The sequence below is a fragment of the Danio rerio genome, chromosome 17 (genome assembly GCF_049306965.1).
Source record: "Danio rerio strain Tuebingen ecotype United States chromosome 17, GRCz12tu, whole genome shotgun sequence".
Classification (NCBI taxonomy): domain Eukaryota; kingdom Metazoa; phylum Chordata; class Actinopteri; order Cypriniformes; family Danionidae; genus Danio; species Danio rerio.
The window spans coordinates 7,645,619-7,661,753 of NC_133192.1; the positions used below are offsets into that span (position 1 = coordinate 7,645,619).

General features: G+C 35.4%; 1 protein-coding gene across 10 annotated transcripts; it reads right to left on the minus strand.

The window, feature by feature from the left end:
• Window positions 1–641: 641 nt before the first annotated feature.
• On the minus strand, window positions 642–11,842 carry tp53i3 (tumor protein p53 inducible protein 3). 10 transcript variants are annotated; one of them, XR_012393201.1, is made up of 9 exons: window positions 11,339–11,419; window positions 11,178–11,214; window positions 11,016–11,052; window positions 10,466–10,594; window positions 8,150–8,417; window positions 7,610–7,822; window positions 5,858–6,054; window positions 2,684–3,234; window positions 1,600–1,767 (listed from the first exon to the last, which is right to left on the minus strand). XR_012393201.1 is itself a non-coding variant. In XM_073928120.1 (8 exons), the coding sequence occupies exons 3-8, from the start codon at window positions 11,031–11,033 to the stop codon at window positions 3,052–3,054; spliced, it is 1,008 nt and encodes a 335-aa protein (XP_073784221.1). In that variant the 5' UTR covers window positions 11,034–11,052; window positions 11,339–11,410; window positions 11,655–11,842; the 3' UTR covers window positions 1,600–3,051. The 10 variants fall into 10 exon arrangements, 6 of the variants coding, with proteins under 6 accessions (XP_068070613.1, XP_073784221.1, XP_073784220.1 ...); XR_012393200.1 differs by lacking the exon at window positions 11,178–11,214 and having other exon boundaries at window positions 1,600–1,672; window positions 2,793–3,234; XR_012393199.1 differs by lacking the exon at window positions 11,178–11,214.
• Between the last annotated feature and the right edge of the window lie 4,293 nt (window positions 11,843–16,135).

Consider the following 16,135-nt stretch of genomic DNA (forward strand, 5'->3'; position numbering starts at 1 on the left):
GTTGCGCGGGCAGATAGTGAAAGTGCCTCTGCCTCTGTGTGTGTGTGTGTGTGAGTGTGTGTAAACAGCGGCGCACCTAGTCAGAAAACATGACGTTTGTGTGAATCTAGATAGCCTACAAATGCATATTTCTTAAACATCATTTTTTTTGTCTAAATTTGATGACTGTATGCGTAACAACTGCATAAAAATGTTTAATCAAAGTTTAATAAAGGTATTTTTCAAATGCTTTTATATTTCATTCATTTTCTTTTCAGCTTAGTTGCTTTATTAATCTGGGGTCGCCACAGCGGAATGAACCGCCAACTTATCCAGCATACGTTTTATGCACCGGATGCCCTTGCAGCTGCAACCCATCACTGGGAAACACCCATACACCTTCATTCACACACTGACACATACACTACGGACAATTTAGCTTCCCATTTCACCTGTTGCACATGTCTTTGGACTGTGGGAAACCGGAGAACATGCAAACTCTCCACATAGTAATGCCAACAGACCCAGCCGAGGCTCGAACCAGCGACCTTCTTGCTGTGAGGCGACAGCACTACCTACTGCGCCATCGCTTTTATATTTGTAGAATCCTAAAACGTCACTCTTAAGTGGTCACATATCCTAATACATGACAAAGCCCCATAATCTAAAACTGTCTTTATTAAAAAATGTATCTAATTGTCAACATATATTAATAACTTACTCCAATGTTATTAATCTTAATGTGTGGTGATTATCATCTTAATTATGTACTATTGTACTTTTATTGTTGATTTTCTGTCCTGTCTTCTGTATTATGCTTGTTTTGGGTGAAAAAAGGGCAATATAAAAATACTGCGTTATGCTAAACTATGATTTTAAAGGACTATATATATATATATATATATACAGTTGAAGTCAGAAATATTAGCCCCACTTTGAATTTTTTTTCCCTTTTTTAAAATATTTTCCAAATGATATTTAACAAATAAAGGAAATTTTCACAGAATGTCTGATAATATTTTTTTCATCTGAAGAAAGTCTTATTTTATTTCGACTAGAATAAAAGCAGTTTATAATTTTCTTTAAACTCATTATAAGGACAAAATTATTAGCCCCTTTAAGCTATATATTTTTTGATAGTCTACAGAATAAACCATCATTATACAACAAATTACCTAATTACCCTAACCTGCCAAGTTAACCTAATTAACCTAGTTAAGCCTTTAAATGTCACTTTAAGCTGTATAGAAGTGTCTTGAAAAATATCTAGTTAAATATTATTTACTGTCATCATCATGGCAAAGATCAAATAAATCAGTTATTAGAAAGGAGTTATTAAAACTATTATGATAAGAAATGTGTTGAGAAAATCTGCTCTCCATTAAACAGAAATTGGGGGGAAAATAAGCTGTCTTATAATTCAGGGGCTAATAATTCTGACTTCAACTGAATATATATAAATATACTTAATCAGTAGTCCTAATTTGTAGCCAAAATGTAAGACTATTTAGAGACTTTCCCAAACGGTTCAATTATATTTAAAAACAAGAAACTAGAATGCATTTAAAGTAATAAACATCATGACAAGATGACAGAGGAAAATCTCTTAGAAAACTGCTTCACGGGTAGATTTTCTATTTTATTTTATGTTTTAATATAGGCGATGCGGTGGCGCAGTAGGTAGCGCTGTCGTCTCACAGCATGAAGGTTGCTGGTTTGAGCCTCGGCTGAGTCAGTTGGCATTTCAGTGTGGAGTTTGCATGTTCTCCCCGTGTTGGCGTGGGTTTCCTCCGGGTGCTCCGGTTTCCCCCACAGTCCAAACACATGTGGTACAGGTGAATTGGGTAGGCTAAATTGTCCAGTTTATGAGTGTGTATGGATGTTTCCCAGAGATGGGTTGCAGCTGACAGGGCATCCGCTGCGTAAAACACGTGATGGATAAGTTGGCGGTTCATTCCACTGTGGTGACCCCAGATTAATAAAGGAACTAAGCTGAAAAGAAAATGAATGAATGAATGAATTAATATGTGACCCTGGACCACAAAATCAGTGTTATGTTGCATGGGCGTATTTTTAATAGCCAAAATTCATTGTATTTTGTTCTGTATGTGCATTTTTTGTAAATAAATTGTAATTTTATGCCAAAAACCATATTAAATGCTGGATAAGTTGGTGGTTCATTCTCCTGTGGCGACCCCAGATTAATAAAGGGACTAAGCCGAAAAGAAAATGAATGTTTTAATATAATTTGATGAAGTAATTAATGAATGTGATTTTATTCTATTTGTCATTACAATTTTGTTGAGTCGCTTGAACTAAAGAAAATTTTCCAGTTATACAAACAAGCCAAAATATAGGAGCTTTTTTATCCTAAGATGTAAGTTTTCATCTTACTATCTTCTTTAAGATATTAATATCAGACTGCCAATACTTTTTGGGAAATTTATTCATTTATATTTCCTTCGGATTAGTTCCTTTATCAGGGGTCACCACAGCAAAATGAACCGCCAATTTATCCAGCATATGTTTTACGCAGTGGATGCCCATTCAGTTGCAACTCAGTACTGGGAAACAGCCATACACACTCATTCACACACACTCGTACACTACAGTCAATTTAGCTTACCCAATTCACCTACGTATAGCACTTGTGTTTGGAATGTGGGGGAAACTGAAGCACCCGGAGGAAACCCACACCAGACACCACCATGGGGATAACATGCAAACTCCACACAGAAATCCAAACTGGCCCAGCCTGGACTCAAACCAGCGACCTTCTTGCTGTGAGGCGACTGTGCTAACCACTGAGCCACCATGCCGCTCCTTTTTGTGAAATATTTACCACTTTTTAGTTACAGTATTTAAACCAGCAACATATTCTTTTTTCAAATCTTGTGACTTTGTTAAATTTTAAATCTCTTCTGTAGCCATGATAATAACTTCCCTCTATTCAGAATGATTATCATATCAGTGTTGTGTCATTTTACAAATGAAATGTTTGTACTGTTTTTCTCTGTAAATCGTAGATATTATTCCCAAAGCAGGTGCAGTTTGTATTTGATATTAACATGATTAAGGCTTTCCAATTTTGATAATGATTTTTCCAATATTTTTGTTAGCCTCCATGTGTTGATGAGCCTCTTCAGCGTCCTCCATGCTGAACATGCTGTCAATCACAGGCCGCAAAGGGGAATCTGTTGACTTGAAGTGTGGCAAAACCTGCTGGGTGAAACTCTGGACCAGCTCTGCTTTATACTACAAACAAGAACACAATGAGTATAACCTTTAACCCATCACAAGAACATAAAGCATCATTACAGGACGTAAATCTACCTAAAAATAAAAGGATGTGAATTTTTAGTTTTAAATACGGAAATCTGATACATGGAAATACACTCACTGGCCACTTTATTAGGTACACCTGTCCAACTTCTCGTTATTGCAAATTTCTAATCAGCCAATCACATGGCAGGAACTCATTCTCTTATTGGTTATTCAGTTGTTATTTACTCTGCTCTGACTGGTCAGATTGGTTATTCTCTGATTGGTTATTCAGTTGTTATTTACTCTGCTCTGATTGGTCAGATGTTTTTACTCTGTTCCGATTGGTCAGATGGCTTTACTCCACTGTGATTGGTCAGATATTTGTACTTTGTTCTGATTGGTCAGATGGCTTTACTCCATTGTGATTGGTCAGATATTTGTACTTTGCTCTGATTGGTCAGATGGCTTTACTCCACTGTGATTGGTCAGATGTTTGTACTCTGCTCTGATTGGTCAGATGGCTTTACTTCACTGTGATTTGTCAAATAGCATTACTCCACTTTGATTGGCCTGATGTTTTTACTCTGTTCTGATTGGTCAGACAGGTTACTCTGTTCTGATTGGTCAAATAACTTAACTGTTTTTGATTGGTCAGATGGCTTTATTCCACTGTGATTGGTCTAATGTTTTTACTCTGCTCTGATTGGACAAATCTGTTGACTTGAAGTGTGGCAAAACCTGCTGGGTGAAACTCTGGACCAGCTCTGCTTTATACTACAAACAAGAACACAATGAGTATAACCTTTAACCCATCACAAGAACATAAAGCATCATTACAGGATGTAAATTTACCTAAAAATAAAAGGATGTGAATTTTTAGTTTTAAATACGGAAATCTGATACATGGAAATACACTCACTGGCCACTTTATTAGGTACATCTGTCCAACTGCTCGTTATTGCAAATTTCTAATCAGCCAATCACATGGCAGGAACTCAATGAGTTTAGGCATGTAGACATGGTCAAGACGATCTGCTGCAGTTCACACTGAGCATCAGAATGGAGAAGAAATGTGATTTAAGTGACTTTGAACATGGCATGGTTGTTGGTGGCAGAAGGTTGGTCTGAGTATTTCAGAAACTGCTGATCTCCTGGGAGTATCACGCACAACCATCTATAGGGTTTACAGAGTATGGTCCGACAAAGAGGAAATATCCAGTCAGCGGCAGTTCTGTGGGTGCAAATGCCTTGTTGATGCCAGAGGTCAGAGGAGAATGGCAAGACTGGTTCCAGCTGTAGAAAGGCAACAGTGACTCAAGGTTTCTTGAACATGAAAACGAGTTCACTGTCCTTAAATGGCCTCCACAGTCGCCAGAACTCAATCCAATAGAGCACCTTTGGGATGTGGTGGAACAGGGGATTCGCATCATGGATGTGCCTCCGACAAATCTGCAGCAACTGTGTGATGCTATCATGTCAATATGAACCAAAATCTCTGAGGAATATTTCAAGTGACTTCTTGAATCTATGCCATGAAGGATTAAGGCAGAAAGGTAAAAGGGAGCTCCAACCGGTACTTGTAAGGTGTACCTAATAAAGTGGGCGGTGAATCTATATGCAAATGACACACCGTATAACATAGGCTATATAGTTTCATATTTGGATTTTTTCATATATAAAAAGTGTGATATATGCAACATATATTTCCAAATGCTGCAAAACAGTTTTTATCTTTCTATTTTCAACCATTGGAATTGCAAATATGTATGTTCAAATATATTTTTAGGTTCATATATGGCCATTTACGAACACATATATAACATTACAGCTAACATATTTGAACATATATGTACACATTTGTAATTTTAATGGTTAAAAAACATTTTTGCAAACATTTATAAATATATGTTGCATATTTAGTATATTTTATATACAGTTGAAGTCAAAACTATTCGCCCTCCTGCACATTTTTTTTATTTTATTTTTCAAATGTTTCCCAAATGATGTTTAACAGAGTAAGGAATTTTTCACAGTATTTCCTATAATATTTTTTCTTCTGGAGAAAGTCTTATTTGTTTTATTTCGGCTAGAATAAAAGCAGTTTTTAATTTTTTAAACACCATTTTAAGGTCAATATTATTAGCCACCATATGCAATATTTGTTTTTCAATTGTCTACAGAACAAATCATCGTTAAACAATGACTTGCCTAATTAACCTAGTTAAGCCTTTAAATGTCACTTAAAGATGAATACTAGTATCTTGAAAAATATGTAGTCAAATATTATTTACTGTCATCATGACAAAGATAAAAATAAATCAGTTATTAGAAATGAGCTATTAAAACTATTATGTTTACAAATGTGTTGAAAAAGTCTTTGCTCGTGTAACAGAAATTGAGGCAAATAAATAAAGCAGTGCTAATAATTCAGGAGGGCTAATAATTCTGACTTCAATTGTATGTAAAATTCAACTATGAAATTGTATGTCACGTATGTCATCTGCATATATCAGATGAAATGGGTTCTTTTAATATCAGTCCTGTAACTCTAAGTTTATGATGAAAACTTGTATATTTGTAAATATATGTATCTAAAACTTGAAAACTTAAATACCTGTAGACTCCTTGATCTGAGGAGACTGCACAGAAGATGGCCTCTCTTCCTCAAAAGTTTGCCAAGCAGGTCTCCATCTGATGTTTTACCTCCCATTGTGCCATAAAGCACCCATCGTCCATCGACTGCAAGGCTACTAATGTTTTTCTCCCAATAATTTCCTCCAATGCAGTCCAGAATTACATCAGCTCCCTTGCCTGCAGAAAGCATGCATTTTTTGGCAGTGTTATGTTGACTTTAAGGGTTGCTCAATTAAATTCTGAGTCTCTTATAACAGGGTTTTCTCATAATATCAACTCTAGAATCTGCTTTTTGTCTCACAGTGTCTGAAATGGTTGGTTCAAGGATCTGTTCTCCAAAACCTCCATTTCTAAAGGCCAACTCTGCTCTGATTGATCAGATGTTTTACTCTGCTCTGTCTGATTAGTGAAATGGCTTTACTCTGTTCTGATTGGTCAGATGGCTTTACTCCATTGTGATTATTTGATTTTTTTACTCTGCTCTGATTGGTCAGATGTTTTTACTTTGTTCTGATTGGTTGGATGTTTTATTCCGCTCTGACTGGTCAGATTGGTTATTTTCTAATTGGTTATTCAGTTGTTATTTACTCTGCTCTGATTGGTCAGATGTTTTTACTCTGTTCGGATTAGTCAGATGGCTTTACTCCACTGTGATTGGTCAGATATTTGTACTTTGTTCTGATTGGTCAGATGGCTTTACTCCATTGTGATTGGTCAGATATTTGTACTTTGCTCTGATTGGTCAGATGGCTTTACTCCATTGTGATTGGTCAGAAATTTGTACTCTGCTCTGATTGGTCAGATGGCTTTACTCCACTGTGATTGGTCAGATGTTTGTACTCTGCTCTGATTGGTCAGATGGCTTTACTTAACTGTGATTTGTCAAATGGCATTACTCCACTGTGATTGGTCTGATGTTTTTACTCTGTTCTGATTGGTCAGACAGGTTGCTCTGTTCTGATTGGTCAAATAACTTTACTGTTTTTGGTGGGTCAGATGGCTTTATTCCACTGTGATTGGTCTAATGTTTTTACTCTGCTCTGATTGGACAAATTACTTTACTCTGTCCTAATTGGTCATTTGTTTTTACTCTGCTTTAATTGGTCAGTTGTTTTTACTCTGCTCTAATTGGTCAGATATTTTTACTCTGCTCTAATTGATCAGATGTTTTTACTCTGCTCTGATTGGTCAGATTAGCCAGATGTTTATGCCGTGCTCTGATTGGTCAGATTGGTTACTCTGCTCTGATTGGTCAGATGTTTTTAGAGTGCTCTGATTGTTCAGATTGGTTACTCTGCTCTGATTGGTTAAGAATGTTATGTACTCTAATTTGATTGGTTAAATGTTTTCACTTTATTATGATTGTTCTAATGTCTGTAATTTGCTCTGGTTGGTCAAATCTTTTTACTCTGCTTTGATTGGTCAGATGGACAACTTTGTTGTGATTGGTCAACTGCACAAGGTGGAAAACAGAGATGTCAACGAAACAAATTAAACTATAATGTTTACGTGTCAAAGTAGATGTTGTTCATGGACAGCCAAAAAAAGACCAAAGACTGGCACTATATGTGTATTTGTAGCAAGTAAGGAAGTAAGACTAGAAACTGCTGACTCATTTTAGGCTGATCAGATCCTCATCAAAATCTCCATCAATCATGCACTCAGATATTCTGAAACTCTGCACACAAATTTGATGTTGAATAAAAACATTTATAACATTAAAATGATTGACCTTTAGTGAACTGCAGAACTTTTTCAGAAATATCCTCCTCTTTGTAATTGATTCCCAAAGCTGCTCCAATCTGCTCTGCAAATCTGATCTTTTCAGGGCTCCCAGTTGTTACTACAGGTATGGCGTGACTCAAGCGGACCAGCTGAACAGCAGCAGTGCCGACTCCACTCGCTCCAGCATGAATCAACACCGTCTCATTCGGCCTCACTTTGGCTATAAAACACAGCAGATTATGGAAATATAGTGGCTTTGATAGACATTTGGATGCTTAAGGCATCATGAATTATGAATGACTTCCGGTCTGTGGCTTGTGTGCTTAAATACTACATTATGGTTAAACTTTCAAGTACCTCCACAAGTTTTGTGCATTTTGAAATGTGGCTGTATAATAATATATAACTATATATATAATCCTAAACCATATAATCCTAACTCAACTCAACATTGCATATCCTGCGATATGACTATTTCATGATAGGGAGTAAATAAAACAATTGCGACTTCAATTTCCATCAGCTTTTTCAAATCCATTTGTGTCACCTATGAAGTGCAGAAGCTGGTGTGCCGTCAACCAGGTCTCGGGAAGAGCTGCAGCTTCATAAAGACTGAGGTGTGATGGGACTTCCATGACCAGCTCTTCTGGAACAGCCACATATTCTGCATAACCTCCACCTCCGAGTAAAGCCATCACTTTACTTCCCAGCGTCCAGTTCCCTTTGACCCCAGGGCCGACGCCGGAGATCACCCCGCTGGCCTCCAGACCCAGGATTTCACTCTCTCCAGGTGGAGCTGGGTAAAGACCCCGTTTCTGCCAATGACAATGATACGTCAATAGCTGTGTTTCCATTAATAGTAGAGCAAGTCCAGTGTTATGGATGTGACATGCAGTCAAATACTCAAAAGATAAATTTCTAGATGTAAAAATAAGTCATGTTTTTATCCTGGTAATATAGGGATGCAACGATTAACCGATTTCACTATTAACTGCGCTTTAATTCGTCATGGGTAATTAATCGTGAATGCTTCTCAACACCGTGTTTCTGCATTAAACAAAACTGCGGCAACTTGCTGCAAATTATGCCAACTGAGAGCTAGTTTGAAGTTCCAGGCTTGTACTGTACACAATACACACTGGATTAACTATGGCTGAGGCTATTGACTAAAGGCCAGTCACATATCACGTCTTTTGTACGCGCAAGTTCGTTATTTCCAAATGAAGGCGCGTAGCTTGCATTTATGGAGCGACGGACTCGTGCTTTCCAGACGCCCCTACTAGTTAAAATGAATGCCGCGAGCGCCCTACACTGAGAAACAAAAAGCAAAATGAAAAATACCAAACAATTTTGTTATATAGTTGATCAAATAAATCAGCAGCCTTAGAATATTTCTTCACTGTAAAAGGGAAATAATTAGCTATTATGTAACTTAGATTCACATTAGACAAATACTACTTATTTATTTTAATTTTATTTATTTTAATTTATTAAAAAATATTTTTTAATTTATTAATTTAGAATTTTTTATTTATATATTTTCATTTATTTTTAATTAATTTACATTTAATTAATTTATTTATTTTTTAAAATTTATATTAATTTATTTACATTTTATTTATTTATTATAATATTTTTATTTATTTAAAATTACTTTATTTAAATTTTATTTATTTACATTTATTCTCAGTGTAAAATTATTACTTATTGTTTAAATGTCAAAACATTTTCCAAAGAGAAATGGACGATTGTTTGTTTTTTATTATTATTTTGTGTCATATTATTTGGTTACTGAGCAGCAATAAACAACACTTTAAAATGTAAGTAGTTTTTATGTGATTTTTTCTCAACTAGCAGTGTTCTGAAATTATTGAATGCATAATAATTGTGATAACTGTGATTATTCCTCAGACTAAAACACCCAAAATCTATAACTGAACCAGATTTTGGTAAAAACCCAAACAATACAAACATAAAAGTTAAACAGAACAAAAAAAATGTAGTTTGTTTGTTACTACACCCATACACAGAGCTAAAAGTCAGGCATCTTTACATTGGTTTTAGTCTTGACTAGTGCGGTTCAATGACTTTTGTCCTAAGAGCACTGTACTAATATGGCGGCGCTATTGACGCATGCTCAGGGTCCGTATGCGATATCTAGTGTATATATCTATGATTATCGTCAACCTGATTTCAGTAAGTACGACATGTTCCTGGATTAACACCCATGTTGATCCTGGAACAACATTCTAATCCGCCAATCAGAATTAAGGGATATGTTTACCGTTTGTGTTAAGTTTAGGCTTATGGTTAGGTTTATGTACTTGTACGTGAGTGTTATCCAACTATTATTCCCCTCTGATTTTGGGAATGATTTACAGTTACAGTTGGGTTTAGTGGTAGGGAATGGTTATGGATTACATTTTCCAACAAAAATTATGTTCTAGGATCAGCATAGATGCAATCCAGGATCGCATAGTAGTTGGTAAAATCATGACATGCATATTGTGATTACTTCCAGAGGTGTCTTAAGCATCTGTGCTCCCAAAGAATGTCTCACACTTCCAAAGCCACTACACATTCATTGTTTTTAATCTTCTAAGTTGCTAGTCATTTATTGAATAAGAAAAAAGCCCTACAGTGGCCCTTCCTACTATATTTTTTCTGATATTTGACACCAGATTATCAGTAATTGACAATTTTATTCTCTTTGACTCACTGAATGGAAACATTGCTTTTTTGCAAATGTGTTATGCAATATTCCAGGTTTGTGCATAAGTTTAATTCACATATTTGAATGCAAACAAAGCTACTGAGGTTTGAATTGTGCGAAGTTTTAAGATTTTGATGATTTGTGTTTCACCTGAAGCAGATCGGCTCTGTTTAAAGCGGTCGCAGCGACTTTGATGAGAAGCTGTCCATCTTTGGCTTCAGGGCGTGGAACATGTTTCACATTCATCTTCCCAGCTTCAACACATAATGCCAGCATTGACTAGAAAATAAGATACAGTATTAATAAAGTGTCTGTCATAAAGGGATTTATTTCTGCTCGACAAAACATTCTCCATCAAGTGGTTTTAAACCTGTTTTTTCTGTTGAAATAACACAAACAAAGATATACTGTACTGAAAAATATAAAAAACCAGAAACATCCAAAGTATAGGAACAACAAATAGTATGGAAGACAATGGCTACTTTTCAACATGTTTCAAAATATCTCCTTTTGTGTTCAACAGATGTAAAAGCTCAAGCCGGTTTGGAAGAAGTAGATGAGTAAAAGGTGATTTAAGTTTCATTTGTGGGTAAACTCAGTTAATTCTTATATTAGCATTACAATTTATTAATCTTCCACTTGGTGTAAATCAATACAAAACATGCACTAAACAGTATAGTGATTTGATTATAGAACTTACCGTTTTCTCTTTGTCCATGTCTCAGTGACAGTATGATCTATCAAGACGCAGATATATTACAAATATGATCAATCAAAACAGATAATACAAATATGACACGCATGCAGTAAAATGAAGACTTCTACTTAATTTATTTCGCTATTCTGCGCAATTTTGACGCACCTTTGACGAAAACTATTCTTCGATCACTGAAATGCAGCTTGTTTTTATGACAAAACATATACATTGTCTGATTACAGAACATTAAAACTACTTTTAAAACACTCAAACTTCATATTGACGAGCTTTACATTTAACATTTAAGAAAACATCGACAAACTTACCTCAGAAATCCTACGTTTGATATTGTTTTGATGTAGTTTGACTGGACGTCTGTCTTCTCTCACGTGTCAGAGCTGAACATTAACTGTAGTCAGAACATATACTAGAAATGAAGACACATACAGCACCTCCCATTTATATAAAAGCGCGTCATTCAGTTGTCGCCAAACACAATAACGTTAGCTCCAACAGTAAAGCTAATTTTAAACTAACAAAACAATGTTTCCACACACACAGCCTAAATGAGAACCCATTGAGTTTTACGATTATCACTGTTGAATTACTGCAATAACTTTAGTTCTAGCATTTTAAGGATACGTAAAGGTTATAAACAAATAATGATCGAAGATCAGAGGTACAGTTTGCTAATTATGTATGCTAAGGTTGCCAAATTTATCAGAATTACAATTAAATATAAACTGCAAAAATCAAACCAAAACTTTTTTTGAGTGCCTTGGACTGATTTTTGCTGTTTATTCTGATGAATCTCTTACCCAAATAGCACTGACACATTATTTAAGCTACCCCTGAACACTTTTTGTTTGATTTTTAATAATTAAATATATTAAATAATTGATTACACCTTATATGGAAAAAAAACTATATATGTCAAATATTATCGTAATTTATAGTAAATACTACAGTAAGCCTACATTTGAACCATTCTATAGTAGTTGTTGTGGTACTGTAACTTGATAGTTGGAAAACCAACTATTGTAATAATAAGAATAATACAGAATACTCTATCTACGACTATAGATTATATTATACTACAACCCTGCTGAAAAATCCAGCTTAAACCAGCCTAGGATGGTTGGCTGGTTTTAGCTGGTCGATCAGCCTGGTTTTAGAGGTGTTTTGGCCACTTCCAGGCTGGTTTCCAGCCATTTCCAGCCTGGTCTTAACTGGTCAGTCTGGAAAGTGACCAGCTAAAACTATCTAAAACCAGCTTGACCATCCTGGTTTAAGTTTGACATAGCTGGTTTTAGCTGGGCTCCCAGCCTGGCTAGGCTGGTCAAGCTGGTTTTAGCTGGTCATCTCCCATCCTGTCCAGCTAAAACCAAGAAGTGGTCAAAACCCCTCTAAAACCAGGCTGGTCAACCAGCTAAAACCAGCCAACCTGGTTAAAGCTAGATTTTTCAGCAGGAAATACACTAGTTTACTGTAGTAAAAACTAATACTATTTATATTAGTAAGCCTATATTTAGTAGTTCACATTACAGTATGCTACAGCATTCATTAACAAAGTCTTACTTTAACCAGGGAGCAAATTACAGGGGGGTTTGCAGGGGACAGACCCCCTAATTAACGCTTGATCCTACCCTGAAGGACATCAAAACAATATGGGTCAGCTCTCTAATAGTAAGAAATAGCTTTTTCTGATCTCCGTCTGATCTATATCTTAAATATTAATAATTAAAGATGTAGAATAATTAAAGATGTAGAGTAACAGTTTATACCATTGTGAATGCATAACACACCAATCAATGCAAGGAAAAATATGAATCAACAGTCTGAAACTACTGGCAGTTCTAGAGCACCAATAGACATCTTTAGTGTTCACAAAACACGTTTCTTGTAAAATAGGTGTTTATATCTGCATGTATAGCCTAAAAAAAAATAAAAATCTGAAACATAATTTGTAGTTTGACCTACAGTAGCCTCTAAAATAGTCACTTAATATCCTTCAACACACTGAAAATGTACACATTTTATAAAGAATTAAGATGCAATTTAAATACATTCATAAATTTGATTAACTGAAGCATGTATTACCAAACTACTACCAAAATAAAAAATGATAGTGGAATTTGCACACTGACTATTACTATTACATTTACTGTATAATACACTCTACAATAGTATGGATCAAAAACACTGGTATTTATTATAAATTACTATAGTATTTTTTATGTGGGACTTCAAATCTCCAGTCTGCTGTAAATCACAGTGATATTATATTGAAATCCAATATAAAATGTTCCTTAATGAAGACAAGAAACATACAGTATTCCTATGTTTAGAGGGAAAGAGAGAGATGTGTACTGCTGCATTTTAAAGTGCATAAAGCAAAACAAAATGTATAAAAAAAATGTTTCTGACACTAGAGAAGTCACAAAAAAGTTGCTTAAAAAGCTCCATCTTCCCGCTTTTGCTTTGCCATTATCAACACAATAGTGATTGCGTGAGCCAAGGGCTTTGAAACTCAACACCTAAAACCTGACAGAACCAAAGACATTGTTTATACTGTATGTTTAAGTGTCATAGCAGCGGTTCTTAAATCTACAGGCTCGTATACAGGACGAGAAACCAGGTACAGTAAATTTACATTCATTATTTACACAAAACGTCAACATATTCAAGCTTACAGATATTTGGACCACTGTGTAAAGTTGAATGCAAAATTATTAGCCAAGCTTTTTTTATTTAATTATTATTATTATTTTCAAGGGCTGTCTAACAGAGAAGATATTTTTCAACACTTTAACTAATTTAAACCTTTAGTTTACCAGAGAAACCTTAACATAATAGATTTAATGACTAATTATTAATTACTATTTTTTCTTGTCTTTGCCATGTTGACAGTACATTTTACTAGATATTTTGCAAGATACTTACAGTCGCTGGATAATAATTTGTTCTGTAGACAATGAAAACTGCATAAGGAATCACTTTAATGTTGTTCTGCAACTTTGTAATAATTCTATTGTATGATTTTATTTTATTGTTGTGTATGTGAATTTCCTTTGTGTGTATTCATTATTCACTTGTAGCATGTGATGTCATGCACTTGTTCAGTCATTTTCTTTTTATTATGCTTATTATTTAAGTAGAGCAGGCATGTCCAAACTCAGTCCTGGAGGGCCGGTGTCCCGCAAGGTTTAGTTCCAACCCCAATCAGACACACCTGAGCCAGTTAATCAAGCTCTTACTAGGCTTTCTAGAAACATCCTTGCAGGTGTGTTGAGGCAAGTTGGAGCTAAAATATACAGGACACCGGCCCTCCAGGACCGACTTTGGACATCCCTGAAGTAGAGGCTCTAAATAAGCCTTTTGAGCTTTTGCCTCTTCCTGCACATTATGGCTTAAGCTTTCAGTTTTACTCCAATAATTTTGTATTCTTGTGCAAATCAAGAAATAACTTTATGAAAAAAATGAAAAGGGCTAATAATATCGACCTTAAATTTGTTTTATTTAAACAAAAAATGCTTTTATTCCTGTCAAACTAAAAGAACCAAGACTTTCTCCACAAGAAAAATATTATAGAAAATACGGTGATCATTTCTGTTAAACATCACTTTGAAAATATTCGAAAAAGTATTAAAATTTCTAATAATTTTGCCTTCAACTGTGTATGCAGTATCACTTTATTTTGATAGTCCCTTTAACGCATTTTGTTGAATTTAAGTTACATTGCATCTACTGTACAACTAATTATCTTTAGAATACAAGTATAGGTTGGGGTTTGGGTTAGAGCAGGGATGGGATCCTCGAGGGCCGGTGTCCCTGCAGAGTTTACACTAGTCAAACACACCTGAACAAACTAATCAGTGTCTTCAAGATCACTTGAACTCTATAGGAAGGTCTGTTTGAATAGGGTTGGAGCTAAACTGTGCAGGACACCGGCCCTCTAGGACCGAGATTGCCCACCCTTGGGTTAGAGTAAGTTGACATGTACTTGCAAAGTTTCTTATAGTCAGCTGAATGTCTGTTGAAGGAGCAGTATTAGCAGATATTAAGCAGACAGTCTACTAATACTCAAACGAGAAGTAATTGCCATGTAGTTGCAATGCAACTTTTAGTCAACAAAATGTGCAATAGGGACAATCAAAATAGAGTCTTACCATGTATGCATGTGTGCTTGTAAAAATCCTTGACATTAAATCTGCATTTAAACGTTTAGCCAAGACATTAGTAGGGTTATTAGTAGGGCCAGACAGAATCTGCAGACATCATTTGCTATTTCTGTGCAGAATTTTGCACAATTTTTGCAGACTGATAACATTTATGTGGAATGATTTTGGGAGTATCATGACTAAAAACTTAATTTATAAAATGAAAAGTAATACCTTTTTAACTTTTATTTAATGTTTACAATGCAAATCCAGTTCGATCCAGTTATTTGGTAAACAAAGCAAGTCTCTTATATAGCTATAAGTCTATATCTATATATCTTATACATATAATATATATGCTAAAAGACAGAAAATATTTCACAAACTAAAAATTATACATACTAATTATTTACATACTAAAAGTTGTAAATAAATTAAATGAACATTTTCATATTAGTCAATAATTATACTAAAATGAATTAAAAAACCAAATTAATATAAATTCACACACATTTACACATGTAAATAAATAGACTCAGTGACAGGCTAAAAATCTGCGGAAATCTGCACGTGCAGATTCCGTGTGGGTATATAATTAGTTACCATAACTTTATTCACGAGTTCACACTCACAGATATTTGACTGGATAGAATATGCGTATTTGGTGTGCTGTCAGGGGAGAGGGCTCTAAGCTCGGGAAGACACCCTAACTCGTGTTATTCCCCTTATCGGGATAAAGAGAGATAGGGTCCGAGCGCAGTGTCTAGCCCGGCTCCAGAACGCTCCCCCCCCCCCCCCCCCCCCCCCCCCCAGATTTAAATAGGTATCTGGTTTAATAGTGTGGATTTGGGGTGGTGAAGAGACACTGAAGTCGAGAGAAACGGAGGTATGACAAGTTTGACTATTTAGGTGTTTGCTCCCGAGCTAATTGGATAATAGAATGATTGTGTGTGTGATGAATTA

Coding starts and splice junctions, on each gene's coding strand:
- tp53i3 (XM_068214512.2), bottom strand. Junction 7,823..8,149: donor CCAGCTTCTGCACTTCATAG/GTGACACAAATG, acceptor TGTGTTTTATAG/CCAAAGTGAGGCCGAATGAG. Junction 6,055..7,609: donor AGTTCTGCAGTTCACTAAAG/GTCAATCATTTT, acceptor TGCTTTCTGCAG/GCAAGGGAGCTGATGTAATT.